General features: G+C 45.8%; 1 protein-coding gene across 52 annotated transcripts in view; it reads left to right on the forward strand.

The window, feature by feature from the left end:
* The window catches only part of Fam169b (family with sequence similarity 169, member B), an 86,226-nt gene that overhangs the window by 39,110 nt on the left and 30,257 nt on the right, over positions 1 to 16,859 (forward strand). For 50 of the 52 annotated variants that reach the window (XR_015639847.1, XR_015639619.1, XR_015639854.1 and 47 more), the window contains 2 exon segments: positions 4,374 to 4,459; positions 11,614 to 11,791. Coding sequence is in view for 29 of the 52 variants with exons in the window: in XM_087589300.1 (XP_087445426.1) it covers positions 4,374 to 4,459; positions 11,614 to 11,791 (264 nt within the window). In the remaining 23 variants the exon portion in view is untranslated. 52 annotated transcript variants of the gene reach the window in all.

Consider the following 16,859-nt stretch of genomic DNA (forward strand, 5'->3'; position numbering starts at 1 on the left):
TCGTCATTCCATTGGAGGGGATGGACAGGGTGCAGATAGCCAACAGTGGAAGACAGGCAGACAGATGGACAGACAGACACACATCTCTATGCAGACCCAGAGAGCAAGTTTTCCAGGTGGAGATGACCTGTTACAAAGCTTTCTTATTGCCTCATGGAAAGTGGAAGCGACAGGGGCCTTTTCACACTGCTCTGCAGTGTTTTAAGGAACACCGGAGAACATTTCTAGGAAGCACAGGAGAGGCACAGGAGACCGTCTACACTTTGAGAATGCAGTTTGGTGAGGCACATTCACCCGTGGTACCTGTGATGGAACCAGGGCAGAGGGTGCTGTGTTGAGCTAAGGATGGGGTAAAGGACAGTAATGGAGGAGCTGGTATTTGAGGCCTGGCTGGCTATACTCTCCCCCCTGTACCAGGTACCCAGGGCCTTGCCCACCGCTTCTGCTGAAGTCTTTTAGAGGCTGGGAACTGAGTGAGTAACTCCAGGCCTTGCTGAGCTGGCCTTTACAACTGTCTCTTCTTTATTTCTTCACCCAGTGTTTGAGTTGTCCCGAGTGTGGCTTTGCACTTGCAGGCATGGCTCCATGTCTCTGCCGCACATTGGCAGCCCATCTCCTCTGCCCGCTGAAGCCTTACCCAGTGATTCGGACTTGTGGAGTTCTCTGAGGACACTGTCCCTTTCCCTCTCTGCAGAGCTGTCTTCTCCTCTGGGTTCCCATGACAGTCAATTTCAGCACCCCCCCTGCCTTGGTCAGAGGAGCTAGCTGGGCTCTGCCTTCCTCTGCAAGCTGCCAACCTCTGGAGTCAGGACGGAGGTAAATTCATCAGTCCCTGGGGCCAAGGTTCTGTGGACAGTTGGAAGCTCAGCCAAGGAGAGCTGAATTTACTTGGTCCCCTCTTGCCCGGGATAAATCTGGGCCACTGGGAGTTCACTTGGGGACTTCACTGTCTTAACTTGTTTGAGAAGCCTTGGTTTGCCGTAAAATAAAATCCATCAGCAACGTCTTCCTTGTGCTCTGTGTCATCTGTCATTTGGGGAGAGAGAGAGAGAGAAATTGAATTGGTGCTGAAGCCTTGGCGGTGCCTTTCATGATGACCTGGCCTGCTGGCTCCTCTTAGCTCAGGACAAGAGGTGGGGGTGGATGGGTAGGATGGGGAGCGATATTTGGATCTGCTAGGTGGCTTTTGCTTTTTTGAAACATAGGTGTTTCTGTCTCCGTTTTGTTCCCCTTAGTGCTGCCTGGATCCGGGGTCTCTGCAGTACAGGCCCCGTAGCACCCGTCAGTCCCCCGTGCTGTCACGGGTCCCTGCGGTCCTTGTCAGCTCCACTGTCTGCATTTCCAGGCTCTCCCTTGATCAAAAACTGCCGCATCCTCCAGGCTGGTTCTGGTTTGAGGCCGGGTTTATTTTAGACTGCTAAATTTGACTGGACTCCACCACGCTCATTGTTAGGTATCCTTAGCCGTTGAAGAAGAGTTTTGAAAAACGTCATGCCGCCATTTGAATCTATTCTGTAACCGCCAACAGGACTAATGAAGGCTTTGCTGTGCGCCATGAAACTCTGAAAGGTGCTGTGTCAACATGAGCTGGTATTAGAGGATCGGACATTTGTGTTATGGGGGCACAGTCTGTTAGTAAACCGAACAGCTTTGCTGGCTTGCCCTGTCCAGCCGGGAAATAATCCTCGTGGCTGTCGAAAGCCCCTGCAAGTTCTAGTAGCTGCCATTTGGGGAGTTAATCACCCTGACTAAGAGAAGGTGAGCATCAGGCATTTAATTGGCTCTTCCCTCCCAGCCTGCTGCATGAATTTTGGAACCACTGTCAGTGAAGCTAACAGGCAGGGAGAAGGGAGGCTGTTGGTCTTTGGAGGGGGAGGGGCAGGTTCTGAGACAGTCTTGACTGTCTGGCTGGTGCCTTGTAGCCTGGTCCTCACAGATTCCCACTAACATGTTTCAGACAACAGAACAGGGAAAGGAGGGGGAGGTTGCTGACCCTGAGTGGTTCTCATTGTTTTACAGACTCAAACCTTTTATGTTAAATGACTTGATTTTTTGATTCCGTTGTTTTTGATTTCCCCCAAATCTTCATCTAGAAAGGGGTTGAAAGGGAAGATGCATTTAAAATGTTACATTCTCATTAAATCTATTAAATACATTAAAGTTTTAAGAGTTAAATTTAAAATTTAAAGTCGTATGGCTTCCCAAACTCTTGGGATCAGGTACCTGGCTTGAGAAGTAGTTTTAAGGGGGTTGGAGAGATGGCTCAGTGGTTAAGGGCACTGACTGTTCTTCTAGAGGTCCTAAGTTCAAATCCCAGCAACCACATGGTGGCTCACAACCATCTGTAATGGGACCCGATGCCCTCTTCTGGTGGGTCTCGAAAGAGCTACAATGTGCTCATATAAATAAACAAATCTTAAAAAAAAAGTAGTTAAAAAAACTATCTATTAAAAAGGCATAAAAGATAGCAGAAAGCAAGCAAAGGAACTTTTGTATGAGAGATGAGAACAAAGAGGCAGAAGCCAGGGTGAGGTTTGCCTTTTCCAGGCCTGACCACTAAGTCCGGATGGACTGGTGAGTCTGGAGTGGGCCCAGGTGAGGGACCACCTTGGTCATCTGAGGCAAGGGGATGAATAAATGGGACAGGAACAGAAAATCGTGGAGTAATCCGCTCATGGTTTAGCAGGCAGGGAGCACATACGGCCTGCCAGCCTTATCTGGGCATTTCTTAGCAGCTTCCTAGACACCTGGGGTGTGTGGTGTGCTTGGACAACCCTAGTGAGGCATCTGGGGCAGGGTGAATGTGTGTCAGACCCGACTTTGAGCTGTGCAAATCACCAGGGCGGCGGCACAGTTAATAAGAATGAGATGGGAGGAAGTCTCTGAGTCTTTGCTCCAGAGCTTTCTTTCCCAAAGGTAGCCCCTCCACTCATGGTCCACCCCCTTCTGAGGGTCATGTTGCATCTCTGGCCTTTTACTGGATTTATGGTCCAAAGTCCAGAGCTGGACCCTCCATCTGCCAGTTGTCTTCATGCTACCTCCCTCTCAGAGCTGCAGTGTCCTCAGAACGATGCAGCTAATAGCTTCATCATGGGGCTGGAGGAAATGCACGGGAAGCAGGCAGGGCAAGTCTAGTGCCAGGGCATTGCTTAGCACACAGGAAGTAGTTCTCGTCCCTCAGGGCTCCTAGATAACATTTGATCTTGTGATGCATGGGGAGTTATTAGCTGTACAAATGACTGGACATTATTTAGAAAATTATGCGTATGAGTATTTTCCCTGCATGTGTGTCTGGGTACCAGATGTGTGCCTTGTGCCCACAGAGGTATGGGCTCCTCCAGAACTGGGTTTGTAGATGATCTGAGCTGTGTGTGGGGGCTGTAAATCTGAGCCTAGGTCCTCTGCAGTGGCTTTGCTCTTAACTGCCAAGTCCTTTCTCCAACCCCAAATGATTGGACTTCGATATATGTCTCTTCCTTTTATTTTATTTATTTATTTTATCATTCTAATGGGCATTGATTGGTGTTCTGCCTTCATGTATGTCTCTGTGAGAGTGTCGGATTCCCTGGAGCTGGTGTTACAGACCATTGTGATGCCATGTGGGTGTTGGGAATCAAACACAGGTCCTCTGGAAGAGCAGCCAGTGCTCTTAACTGCTGTGCCATCTCACCAACCCTTGACATATGTTTTGAATAAGAAAAAATAACTTAAAAACAAAAGGCAGAGTCTTCAAGGCTGGCCTTGAACTTGCTATATTGCTGAGGCTGACCTTGCACTTCTAACGTTCCCACCTCTGCTCATCCGTGCCCCTACCCCCCGTCCTTGCCCCTGAATGCTGGAATTGCATCATGTACACCACTGAAGTCTACACACTGAGTTTATGTGGTGGTGGGGATTGAACCTGGGGCGTCATACATGGTAGACAAGCATTCTACCAAACTGAGCTATATATCCCCAAACTTAAAAAAAATAAATGTAATTCTTAACTCATTGAGTCTTTCAATATTGGTTTGTATTTTGTTTTATTCAATGCCAATGAGGTGTTTCTTTTTTTCTGAGCCACAGAGAGGCCACCTGTAAAATACCTGACTTGTCCCTATCATGCGACTCTTTTAATTTGTGTTTTTATAGAACTCTATAACCCTTACTCCAGGCTGGGAGATTATTTCAGTGGTAGAGCACTTGTGTAGCATGTGCAGGGCCCTGGGTTCTACCCACAGCATCATAATGCATCCCAAATGATTAAAAATGTCACCCAGTTCCCCCGCCCCCCACAAAGCACAAAACTTGTCGGCCCATGCCGTCGAAAGTGCTACCTCACCACCAGTGCGTTTGCTGTGTGACTCACACCTTTCTCTTGGTTTTCCTTTCAGTTGTGGCTGTTTACTTAAAGGAATCCTGGTGGTCCGTCGAACACGTCCTAAGAACTTCGGATCCCACACGGCAAGGGCTCATGAAGGTGAGGGCCTATGATTTTAAAGGAACATCTGCAAAACAGGTTTACCTGGGCCCGTGATAATAAACTAAAACTGAATACCAATCTCGTTTATCAGGAGGCTGAGCAGTTTTTTTTTTTCCCAGACAGGTTTTCTTTCTTTCTTTTTTCTTAAATATATTATTTATTTTTAAGTGCGTTGGTATTTTACCTGCTTGTCTATGTGTGTGAGGGTGTTGGATCCCTGGAACTGGAGTTGCAGACAATTGTGAGATGCCAGGTGGGTGCTGGGAATTGAACCTGGGTCCTCTGGAAAAAGCAGCCAGTGCTCTTAACCACTGAGCCATCTCTCCAGGCTCTCCAGCCATCTCTCAGCCAAGACAGGGTTTCTTTGTGTAACCTTGGCTACACAACTCTGTTCTGGCTGGCCTGGAACTCACAGATCCACCTGCCTCTGTCTCCCAAGTGCTGTAATTAAAGGGATGTGCTATCACTGCCAGGCTGGAGCGCTTCACTTTAGTCCCCAACGGTCTGAAGAGTGGGTTCCTCTGTGTCTATGTTGTTCATGTCCTCATACTCTTTCCCAGGGGTGCTTTGTGGGGTCCTAAGTCTGACATGCTTACATAGCAAACTTTTCTTTGTCTCTTGATTCTGAAGGCTGGAGGTCCAAAAGTCAAGGAGGTTTTCTTTGCAGGGCAGTGAGGTAATTTGTTGCCTGCTCTGTCCCTGCTTCTGGATGCTCCAGCAGTTCTTTGATCCAAAATGGCTGTACTTATGTGTTTAGCATAAACACGTTGGAAGCATCATGATCCCAGGTTGAGAGTCCCACTTTTGATAAGGACATCAGTTGTACTGGAATTTGGAAGAAGAATGCCCCATCATGGCTTGATTGCCTAAAACTCATCCTAAAAAAGTTCCCGTTCACAGGTGCTGGTGGGGATTTCAGTATCTTTTGGGGGCACATCAATCAATTCTAGCATCCTGCCAGCAAGGAAAACAGGAGCATGCGATGGTTCACCAGGTACCTGAGTACCGCTCAGTCTGCTTTACATCTCAAGTTCCTTCAGTGCCTCACTTTAAAAGATTTATTTCTTTATTATATGTAAGTACACTATAGCTGTCTTCAGACACACCAGAAGAGGGCATCAGATCTCATTACAGATGGTTGTGAGCTACATGTGGTTGCTGGGAGTTGAACTCAGGACCTCTGGTAGAGCAGTTGGTGCTCTTAACCACTGAGCCATCTCTCTAGACCAGTTCGTAAGCTATAATCTGTTCCATTTCTCTGCTGTGTTGAGAAATTTTTCTATTGAGTATATTCAGGTCATGGTTATTGATAGATTTAGAAACAGATCCGGTTCTGTCCGGCATATTTGTTGGTCCAGCTCCTTCATTTGGGCTGGTCTAATTTCAGAATCGTCAAACTCTCTGTTGTGCACACAGAGACACAGGTTTGAGTTACACAGTCTGTGAGTTGTTTATTTGAGTGTAAACTTCGGTGCCTCTGATGTTCAGCCTTGGGATGGTGAGGGTGGAGTCACGGGGCTTAGCGTGCAAAAGAGTAGCTGCATTCAGCTGGAGTGGGACTAAGGAGGGAGGCAGTAATCAGCCCGTAGATCTGACCGAGGGCCTCATAACTACCTGTTCACCTGGCCGCCATATTGATTTTAGTTCTGTAGGTGAGATAAAGATTCTTTACCATCTTGAAATGGCATGTCTTTCCACAGTGGTCTAGAAAACTCCTTTCTCCTTTCTGTGGGGTTCAGTAAGTGCTGAATGAAAGGTCAGCATTTGTTCACTTTCAGTTTGGAGAATGACTTTATAGTGTCCTTTGTTCTATTGAACAGTTAAAGCATTGTTTCTAACTGGGCTGATGGCTCAGTGAGAACCTTTGTTTTACGAGCATGAGCTCCTGTCCCGCAGCCTTGTAAAAAGCCAGGCATGACTGGGTATACCCACTCATGGGGGTGGAGATAGGTGAATCCTGAGAGTTCCCTGAATGACCAGCTGAGACAAGATGGCAACCTTCCTCCTCAGGGGGAGCCTGTCTCAATGCAGTAAGACCAAGAGTGACTGAGGAAGACACCCAAGGTCCTCTCTGGCCTCTGTGTGGGCGTTAGGTACCATACCATAGCAACACACCAACCAAACACACACAGGTTGAAAATTTTAAATTAAGTCCTGTTTTTTAAGCAAGTTTTGCTCACAGGTAATTTGTGTACCATAAATTTACTCTAAAAAAAATACAATTCCATGATGTTCAATAGTCTTTTTTAAATATAATTTTTATTTATTTTATTTATATGAGTATACTATAACTGTCTTCAGACACACCAGAAGAGGGCATCAGATCCCATTACAGATGGTTGCGAGCTACCATGTGGTTGCTGGGAATTGAATTCAGGACCTCTGGAAGAGCAGTCAGTGCTCTTAACCGCTGAGCCATCCCTCCAGCTTTTAATAGTCTTAAATCAATCACTGCATAACATTTTCATCATTCTAACTCTGTTTTTGGCTGAATGACAGTCCAGTGTATGGACTGATGACATTTTATTATAGAGCCTTTGGCTGACGGATATTGAGTAGTGCGCACTTCTTAGCCTTCACGAGCCTTTTTGTATGACTTTTTATGAGAACATGCATTTTGAATTTTCTTGCGTATAAACCTGGAAGCATAATTACTGGTCACATGGTATCTCTCCGTTTCATATTTTGAGGAACTGCCAGGATTCCCCGCACAGTTACCGTACCGCCTGACTGTCCCACTGGCAGTGACAGTAGGCTTCGGTCTCTCCATGACCTCAGCAATGTGTGTTGTCATCTGCTTCCTCTCTTCTCCGTCTGTGGTGGTTTGAATGGGAAATGTCTCCCAGGGTCCCCTGTACTGGAACACTTGGTCCCCGGTTAGTTGCTCTGTGTGTGGGGTTGTATTTAGGAGATGAAGCCTTGCTGAAGGAAGTGTGTCACTGGGGGAGGGCTTTGAGGTTTTAGAGGCTTGTCCTATATCCTGTCCTCTGTCTCTGCCTCTCTCTGTGTGTCTCTGTCTCTCACTTTATCTCTGTCTCCGTCTCTGCTTCCAGGTGTATGGGTAAACATGTGACCAGCCAGTTTCCTGCTCCTGCTGCCTGTTTTCCCTGACTGTCGTCATCTCTTTCCCACCATGATGTCCCCCATCCTTCTGGAGCCTTACAGTACAATAACACTTTTCTGCCTTAAGTTGCTTGAGGTGATGGTGTTTCATCACAACAGCAGATCAGGAGCTCACACGCCATTCTGCAGGTGTGAAGTGGTACCCTATAGATGTGTGGTTGTGCAGTCCCTGATGGCTAAGGATACTGAGCATGCTATTTTATACTCGCTGGCCATTGTATGTTGTGATGGTTTGTATATGCTTGCTTGGCCCAGGGAGTGACAGTACTAGAGGGTATGGTCTTGTTGGAGTAGGTGTGTCGCTGTGGCTTTAAGACCCTCATCCTAGCTGCCTGGAAGTCAATATTCTGCTAGCAGCCTTCAGATGAAGATGTAGAACTCTCAGCTCCTCCTGCACCATGCCTTCCTGGATGCTGCCATGGTCTGCCTTGATGATGATAATGGACTGCACCTCTGAACCTGTAAGCCAGCCCCAATTAAATGAGTGTTGTTCTTATGAGAGTTGCCTTGGTTGTGACGTCTGTTGACCACAGTAAAACCCTAACTAAGACATATGTCCTCTCAGGAAGAATGACTTTCCTTAGACCACTTTCGGATTGGGATATTTGGACTTTTGTTGTTGAATTGTGTTCCCCACAAATTCTCTGTGGGAGTGTTTTGTCATGTAATTGTGATTGAGAAATCTGCAAGGCTCTTTTCCCGTTCTGTAAGCTGCCTGTTTAGAAAGATTACACCCAGGTTCAGTAGATGCTATTACAGACGCTCTGCAAGGTTTCCTTCCAGAAAACTGATGCTGCCTCGAGACTCAGCAAAGGAACGAGGTGTGCTGTTGCCCCACCCCCTTTGTCACAGGCGGACACAGTGGCCATTTGGTGACTGCTGGTGACGAGTGCTGAGCAGACCCTGATAAAGAATGTTCCAGAATGAGAGTGGTTGCTTTTCTCACTTCCCATCTCTCCCAGGTTTGGATTAGGAGCCCTCCCCCAAGTTTCTGAGTGTGCGCTGTACGTATGTTTATGTTCTGAACAGAAAGAACTTAGCAACCTGTGCCGTGACATTCTATGCTCTCACCCCACCCCATACATTGGGGTATTTCCTTCTGTCGTTGGTAAGATTTTTGTCTTTGTTTTTTTTAAATAGGTTTTGTTTCTTAGCCACTTATTTTTCACAAATTACTAGAAAAAGTGTCTTAATGCTATCTTTGCTAATGTAATTAGTGGTCCCAATGAGAACTTAGAAATGGATCTGGGGTTGGGGATTTAGCTCAGTGGTAGAGCCCTTGCCTAGGAAGCGCAAGGCCCTGGGTTCGATCCCCAGCTCCGAAAAAAAGAACCAAAAAAAAAAAAAAAAAGAAAAAAGAAATGGATCTTAGTTTTATGTTTTGGGAAATGCTTCTAAGTCAAAATTGGATGTCATGCATTTCTTTCTTCCTGTAATGGAATTTGACAAATTAAGCACACTCCTTTCTTTGCCTTCTTCTCCTGCCAGCGTTTGATTGGATGTTTCCCCTCTGCCACATGTAGTCTGCTCCCTACTCTACTTTCCCTCTGGTTTCATAAGCTGAAAAAAATACGGCCTCCCAGATGGTACCCATTAGCTCTGAGATCAGCTATTTCTTAAAGCCGAACATCATCTGGCTGCCTGGGTCTGAGACAGACAGGAATGGGTCAGGTCTGCACATCTTCCTAGAGCTGGCTCCAGATGAAGGTGCCAGATCTCCACATTCTGTGTCAACGAGGAAGTCTGTGGACCCCGGACACTTGGTGCTGGACGCTAGGGCAATGCAAGCTGCCTTATTATTAATCGTTTTAAAAGCAGACAAGAGCGCCAGTAAGGCGGGCCACTGGCTAAAAGTGCTTGCCGTGATGACCTAAGTTCGATTCCCCCAAATCCATGTTAAGGTGCATGGAGAGAACTGACTCCATGAAGTTGTCCTGTAGCCTCCACATATGTACCATGTGTCTACCTGTGCGCATCATGTGCTACTGTGCATTCGTGTGCATGGTATATGTATGTGTGTATGTGTAAAGACAGAGCAAGAGATGGAGCCCACAGACACACAATGATAACAGCAGACAGTGTTTTAGAGCTCACTCAAAGTCTCTCACCCCCCGAACTGGATCTCAAAGAATGACCGGGGTCTCCCAGGAAACGCAGACTGAGATCCCACAGCTACAGGTGCTGTTGATGCTGAGGAGGACGATAATTTTAGAGTCTGGTATTAAACATAAAACTAGGGTAGATGGTTTACTTGGTAAAGTGCTTGTCATGCAGGCACGAGGACCTGAGTTCAATACCTGGAACCCACATTAGAGAGTGGGACATGGTGACACATGCGACCCCAGAGCTGGAGGGTCAGGGCACATGGATCCCTGGTCAGCCAGCCTAGCCTACTGGTGAGTTCCAGCTTCAGTGAGAGACTCTAACTCAAAAATTAAAGTGGACAGCACCTGAAGAGTGATATGTAATGTTGGCCTCTGACATGTGCATGCACACACACACACACACACACACACACACACTCACACACTGACACTCACATCTACTCACACACATCCACACACTCACAGTCTCTCGCACACACATACACACATTCTCTTGCACATGCACATATCCACACCCACACACCAACACATAAACACACTCCCTACATAAACAGGAACATACAACACAAATAAGTAAAGTTGATGGTAAACCCGTGCACTAATGTTTGCAGCAGATGGTCCCTTTCCCAAAGCCTCTCAGGTCCGGTGGACGAGGAAGCAGGAGGGACTCAACTGCTGTCTGGACTTGAGTAGGTTTGCTGTTTGGGATGGAGGAGCCCTGGCCTGTGAACCCCAGCCTGCATCTTGAGCTAGCCCTAGCCCAGCTGTCTCAAGTTGTCTTTGGAAGGAGACAGTAAAATTGGTCCATGAACTCGCTTAACCTTTTTGAGCTTCAGTTTCTGCACCTGTAAGCCAGGCCCTGCACAGCAGATGAGAGTCAGGTGACAACATGTGGGTGGAAGTCATAGCTTGGGGGTGTGGATCTGGAGATAATGTGGATCCGTACACACACACACACACACACACACACACACACACACACACACACACGTGCACACACACATACATGCACACACACATGCACACACATGCGTGCACACACATGTGTACCACATTGGCTGTTACATAGCAGATTTGTAGGAAGAAAGCCCAGCACCATGAGACAGTCATCATGTCAATAGCTGGCTGCCTTCAACCTGTACACTGCATTTTCTCAGTTACTTGTATTGCCTCAAGGGCTGTTTGTAGGATTAATAGGTCATGGTCTGGCTGTGTAGACAGACAAGGCCATGTAGCCATGTCTCCTGTGAATCCAGAAGAGAGGCTCGATTTCAGGTACACATTTGCCCTTCCTGGGTCAGGTGCTCAGAAGAATCATAGCCGGGAATGTGCTGTCATTTTGACTTGTGTAAGAGAAAGCTTCCAACTGGGTGGGCCCAACTTTGACCACAAGGCAGTTTCCTTTCTTGGATGACTCTGCTATGGGTGGACGGGAGGATTCTATTATATAGCTTAGTTCAAGGTGGGCCTTGAGTCCTTGTAATGCTCTTGGGTTGGGACTCCAGGGTGTACTTGAAATCTGTCTCAAGTTCTGAAAGTCTGTGGCTTTTGCTGTGGCAATGATCCCACTCTCTCGCCCCCTGCCGCTCAAGGGCAGGGTAGGGATGTCACTGTGTTAAAATGGCAGATTGGGTTATTTCAGGACACAGACCCTCTCATGGGATGGTTGACCTGGTTGCCCTGGAGGCAGCTTCCTATTCTGTCACGCTTGGCAGAACCCCTCTGTCAGGCTCTTGTGGACTTACAGACCTTGTCTGTGGGCAGGAGTCTTCCCTGATACATTACTTCTTACTGCCTTTAGTAAGTCAGTGGTATTGAGACTTTGTGTCAATCACAAGCAGCCTGCCTCACCTGGCCCTACCTCCAGCCGCCTTCCTGTCTGGTCTCACTTGCTGGGGGCCCCTCCTTCTTTTTCCTTTTAAGGTTCAGTCCTTTGGGGAAAGGATCGTTCTTTTTGTTCTCAACACCATTGTTTTTGGAAGACTGGAGAGAAGGCTGGACAGCGATGACATGTTTTTCTTACCTCACCCTGCGAAGGAGCAAGCTAAGGTTCTGTGGAGAGATGGAGCTGCGGTTGGATTTTACTCAATCAAGATGAAAGGTGAGGGACATGGCCTATGAGGTGGAGGGTGGGATGGGCATCCAGGATGTCTGCCTGTCTCTGCAGAACACCCTGGGCACTCCGTTGGACTCTCCTGGCTCAGGAAATCCAGCTAATTAAACTTTTGTGTAAATCAACCCAGGGCATGGATTTCATGTTCACATCTCTGTAAGCCTTCTCCTGAGTTCCCAAGAAGAGCAGCACGGCCCCATGACAGTGAACAAAGGACATGATTGAAGGCTTAATGCTTTTTTTTTTTCTCTTAGTGCTAACAATTAGCTGTCAGGAAAAATACTATTGCTGATAGCTGGCACGTGTGTAGCAAGCATCCTAGATGCCAAGACTTTCAGACATTACCTCAGAAGACAAGACAGGGAACTGGCCACAAAAAACAAGGTTAGATTAGACAATGGCAACTTCCTTCTAGGGCCCTGGGCGAGCATTAGGCGTTCAAGCATTGGGCTGCAGGTATCTCTTTGTCCTTTCAGATAGCCATTTTCTTTAGTAGTTTTTTTAAAAGGCTATCAACATCTAGCCTAGCTGGTTCCAGCATCACCACCACTTACTTCTTATAAAATTATTCATTTTAAAAATTACTTAAAAATTATGAGTGTTTTTTTGGCAGGTGGAAGGGGCAATGGTGGAGGTGAGAGGGGCAGAGGATAACATGTGTGTGTGTGTGTGTGTGTGTGTGTGTGTGTGTGTGTGGTCTGTCCTCTCTTCCCACCATATAAATTCTGTGGATCAAATTCATGTGATCAGGAGGCTTGGTTGGTAACACTGTGAGCAAGCTCACTGGCAAGAGAAGTATCAATTTTAGCAACAATTAAATTTCCCAGAAAATCCCCAATGGATGTGCTATTTTTGGAGGTAAGTGTTTTTGGTAGATAAAGAGGCTGAGTTTTGTTTTGAACCATGTTCACATTGTGTGTGTGTGTGTGTGTGTGTGTGTGTGTGTGTGTGTGTGTGTGTGTTCTACTTGTCCAGGGTGGAATGAAGTCCCTTCCTCTCTTCTTCCCTTTCTGCTCCCCCCTCCATCTTCTGTTGCCTAGAGCCTCATGCTTTGTTAAATGTCTGCTGAGGTCAGTTCTAGGTGCTTCAGTAGCTTCCTGAGGATGGTCACTGGCCCTGTGATCTCAGTTGTCATTTTCCTGGCTTATTAGTTTCAGTTAGACTGCTGGGCCTGGAGAATAATTAAGACGAAGGGGACCCACTTATAATTCATCTTTCCTAAAGCATGTTGTCATCCTCCTTTTTAAAAACCTAAATAGCCAAGCCTAACTCTGTAAGGGAATCATGTGCAGTCTGAATGACTAACCTTGCTGATCTAGTCTTGGGTCTCCTGGCAGAGACAGGTCATAAGTCATAAGGGTGTCTTAGGGTATTGCTAACTTTTATACGACTAGTTGATTGTTTCCTTTTTATTTATTATTTTAAGATTTATGTCTGGACCATAAATCCATAACTCCAGTTCCAGGTCAGATGCCCTCTTCTAACTTCCATGGTATCAGACATGTGTGGTACACTTACATTTATGTAGATAAATACTCGTACTTTTTTTTCTGAGACAAACTTACGCTGTGTCCCGGCTGCCCTGGAAGTCCTCTGTAGATCAGGCTCACTTTGAACTCAGAGAGATCTGCCTGCCTCTGCCTCCTTAGGGCCACAATGAAAGGTGTGCTCCATCATGCCTGGCCTATGCTATCGTCTTAACTGCTGAACCATCATCTCTCCTCCCCACCTCCTTTCCATTTCATGGCACAGAGAAAAACATCGTTGTTAGGCCTTCCTTAGAGGCTTGGCAGTGAGTTCATCTGGTCCTGAGCTTTTCTTCGCAGATAGACTTTTTGCCGTGGCTTCAATACCATTGCCTGTTCATGAATCTATGTAAGTTGTTTATACCCTTTTGATTTTGGGAGATCATATTTGTCTAGGAATTTATTCATTCTTTTTCTAGATTGTCTAATGGTTTTTTTGGAATGTACGTTTTGTAGTTTTCCCTAATGGTTCTCTGGTTTTGTTGAAACCCATAGTAACTCCCTTTTTAGCTCTACCCTTTTATTTATACGTGTGCTCCTTGTCTCGGTCTCTTTGTCTCCCTGTCTCTACCCCTACTCTGGGTTCATTTGGTCACAGGCTTGTCAGTATTGTTTCTTTTTTTTTTATTTTTTAAAATAATCCACTCGTGTGATCGATGCTCTCTTAGACACTGTTTTATTGCTTTCTGCCTGGATATTTATTGCTGAATCCTCTTTGGGTTTAGATTCTTCTTGTTTTTTTCTAGAACATTGAGGTCATCAGGCTGTTTGCTGAACTCTTTCTCGTCCTTTACTATAAGCATTCACAGCTCTAAACTTCCTTTCTTTTTTCTTTTTTTAAAGATAGTCTGAGCTGTATTCGAAAGGTTTTGGTAACCTGTCACAGTGGGAATTTTAAAATTTCTGATTTCTTCAGTGACTTACTGGTCATCCAAGGACATAGTGTTGTGTCTCCATGTTTTTACATAGTTTTTTTCACCCTACGATTGATTTCTATTTTCTTGCACAATATTCTGGTAAGACATCATTTAGATCCTCTTGTACTGGCTAAGTTTGAATTGTAGCTGGAATGTCCTGAGACTATGGGGTGAGACAAATCTATACTGTGTATCTTATGGATGGGATATTACACAGCTGTCAGGTGACTTTATTTGCTCTGTTCTGTGGTTTAACTTTTAAGATTTCTTTGTTGACTTTTGAATTAGATACCCTCTCTGAGGATAAGCCTAGGGTGTTGAAATGCCCCACTGTTACTGATGGCATCAGGGACCTGTCTGACCTCTATGTCGGTTAGCATGTTGGAATGACCTCTATGTTGGTTAGCATTTGCATGTTGGAATTGGGGGCTCTAATGTTGAGTGCATGTATTTGCAGCCTTGATGAGTTGTTTGGAGTGAGCCCCATGCCTTGTGTGTGCTGGGCGAGCACTGTGCCAGCTTAGCTAAATCCTCGTCTCTAAGGTTGTATCAGATACCAGCACAGCTATGGCTGCTTGTTTTTGGTTTCTCCTCCCTTGATACATTGTTTTCCATTCCTCAACTCTGTCTACGGTTATTTTTACCAGTGAGTTGTGTTTCTTGGAGACAACAGATGGTTGGATCTTGTTTTTCTAATCCACTCAGCCAATCTGCGACTCTTTCGTGCTGACTCGAGGTCATTTACATTTAGAGTTATTAATAGTGGTGTTTAGATGACTGTTTTTCCTCTCTTCCCTGTTAGTCTTAGGAGTTGACTGGTTTGCTGTGTTGGCTGTGGTGGACTTCTTCCCAGCTCTCCCTGGTTTGTCTCTCCCTCTCATGAAGTTTATTCTTCCTTGGGATGGTGAGTTCCTTTTTCCGTGTCTTCTACAGTGCTGTTGGGCGGCCATGAACTTCCTTGGTGTGGCTTGTCTTGGAATGCCCTGATTTTTCTCTTCCACTTTTAAAGACAGTTTTTCTGGCTTTAGCACTCTTGGTTGGCAGTTACTTAGTTTCAGTTCTTGAAATACACCATTCCCTCCTTCCCTGGCCTTTAGCATTGCTGTTAAGAGACACAGCCTTATCCAGATGTTTCGGTCTTTGTAGGTAATTTGGCATTTTTCCTAAAGAACTTTTAAATATTGTTTCCTTGTTTTGGACTTTTGACACCTTGACTGTATGTTGGGGGAGATTTTTCTCAGGTCATATTTTTTTGGAGGGTGGTGGTGGGTTCTCTTGTGTTTGGATATGTATTTCTCTATGGGAAATTTTCTGCAATAATTCCCTCAAATAATTTCCTTGAAGTAAGCTCCTTTTTCTGTGGTGTGATGGTTTGAATAGGTACAGCTCCCAGAGACTGATGTGTTTAAATGCTTGGCCAATAGGGAGTGGCACTCTCATGAGGCGTGGCTTTGTTGGAGTAGGTGGGGCCTTGTTAGAAGAAGTGTGTCAATGTGGGGTTGGGCTTTGAGGTCTCCAATGCTCAAGCTATGTTAAGTGAGACACAGTCTCCTCTTTGCTGCCTGTCGATCAAGATATAGATCTCTCAGCTACCTATCTAGCACCGTGTCTGCCTGGACACCACCACGCTTCTCACTGTGGTGATATTAGAATAAACCTGTGAAATTGTAAGCCAGCACCAATGAAATGTCTTCCTTTGTAAGACTTGCCTTGGGTCATGGTGTCTCTTCGCAGCAATAAAACCCCAGATGTCTTACCTCCGGGTTCTTAAGTTTGGTCACTTGATAACATCCAGAATTTTTGGTTGTTGTGGTCATGCATATTGGTAGAGGCATTTTTAAAAATGTAATTTATTTACTATTAGGTGAGAGGGAGTCACACAAGTGTCATGGCATACAAATGCCTTGGTGGGTGTGTGGAGGTCAAAGGATAGTGGGCAGGAGTCCATTCTTATGTAGATCCTGGGAATTTAAGTCAGGACTTCAGGACTGGTGGTAGGGGCCTTTCCCCACTGATCTACCTCACAGCCCAAAGCCTGCTTGTTTGGCCAGTTTTGCTTATTGATATTTGAAGAAGGCATCCATCTGCCTTGTCCTCCAGTCTTGATGATGATTCTTCTTCTTTTTTAAAGATTTATTCATTTATTATATATGAGTACACTGTAGCTGTCTTCAGACACACCAGAAGAGGGCATCAGATCTCTTTACAGATGGTTGTGAGCCACCATGTGGTTGCTGGGAATTGAACTCAGGACCTCTGGAAGAGTAGTCGGGTGCTCTTAACCACTGAGCCATCTCTCCAGCCCTTGATGATTCTTCTTTTGCTTGCTCAAGTCTGTTGGTGATGCTTCTCACTGTTTTTTTTTTTTTTTTTTTCCGATTAACATTTTTACTGATTGGGAATTTCTCATTATGCACACTGATCACACTTACTTTCCAGTCTTGTCTGATCCTCCTCCACCCATGTGACCTCCCCCACAAATAGGAGGAGGAGGAGGAAGAAGGAAGAAGGGAGAAGGAGAAGGAGAAGGAGAAGGAGAAGGAGAAAGGAAGAAGAAGGGAGGAGAAGGGAGGAGGAAGGAAGAGTAGGAAGAAGAGGAGGAGGAGGAAGAGG

Source organism: Rattus norvegicus, chromosome 1, assembly GCF_021556685.1.
Source record: "Rattus norvegicus strain SHRSP/BbbUtx chromosome 1, alternate assembly SHRSP_T2T, whole genome shotgun sequence".
NCBI lineage: Eukaryota > Metazoa > Chordata > Mammalia > Rodentia > Muridae > Rattus > Rattus norvegicus.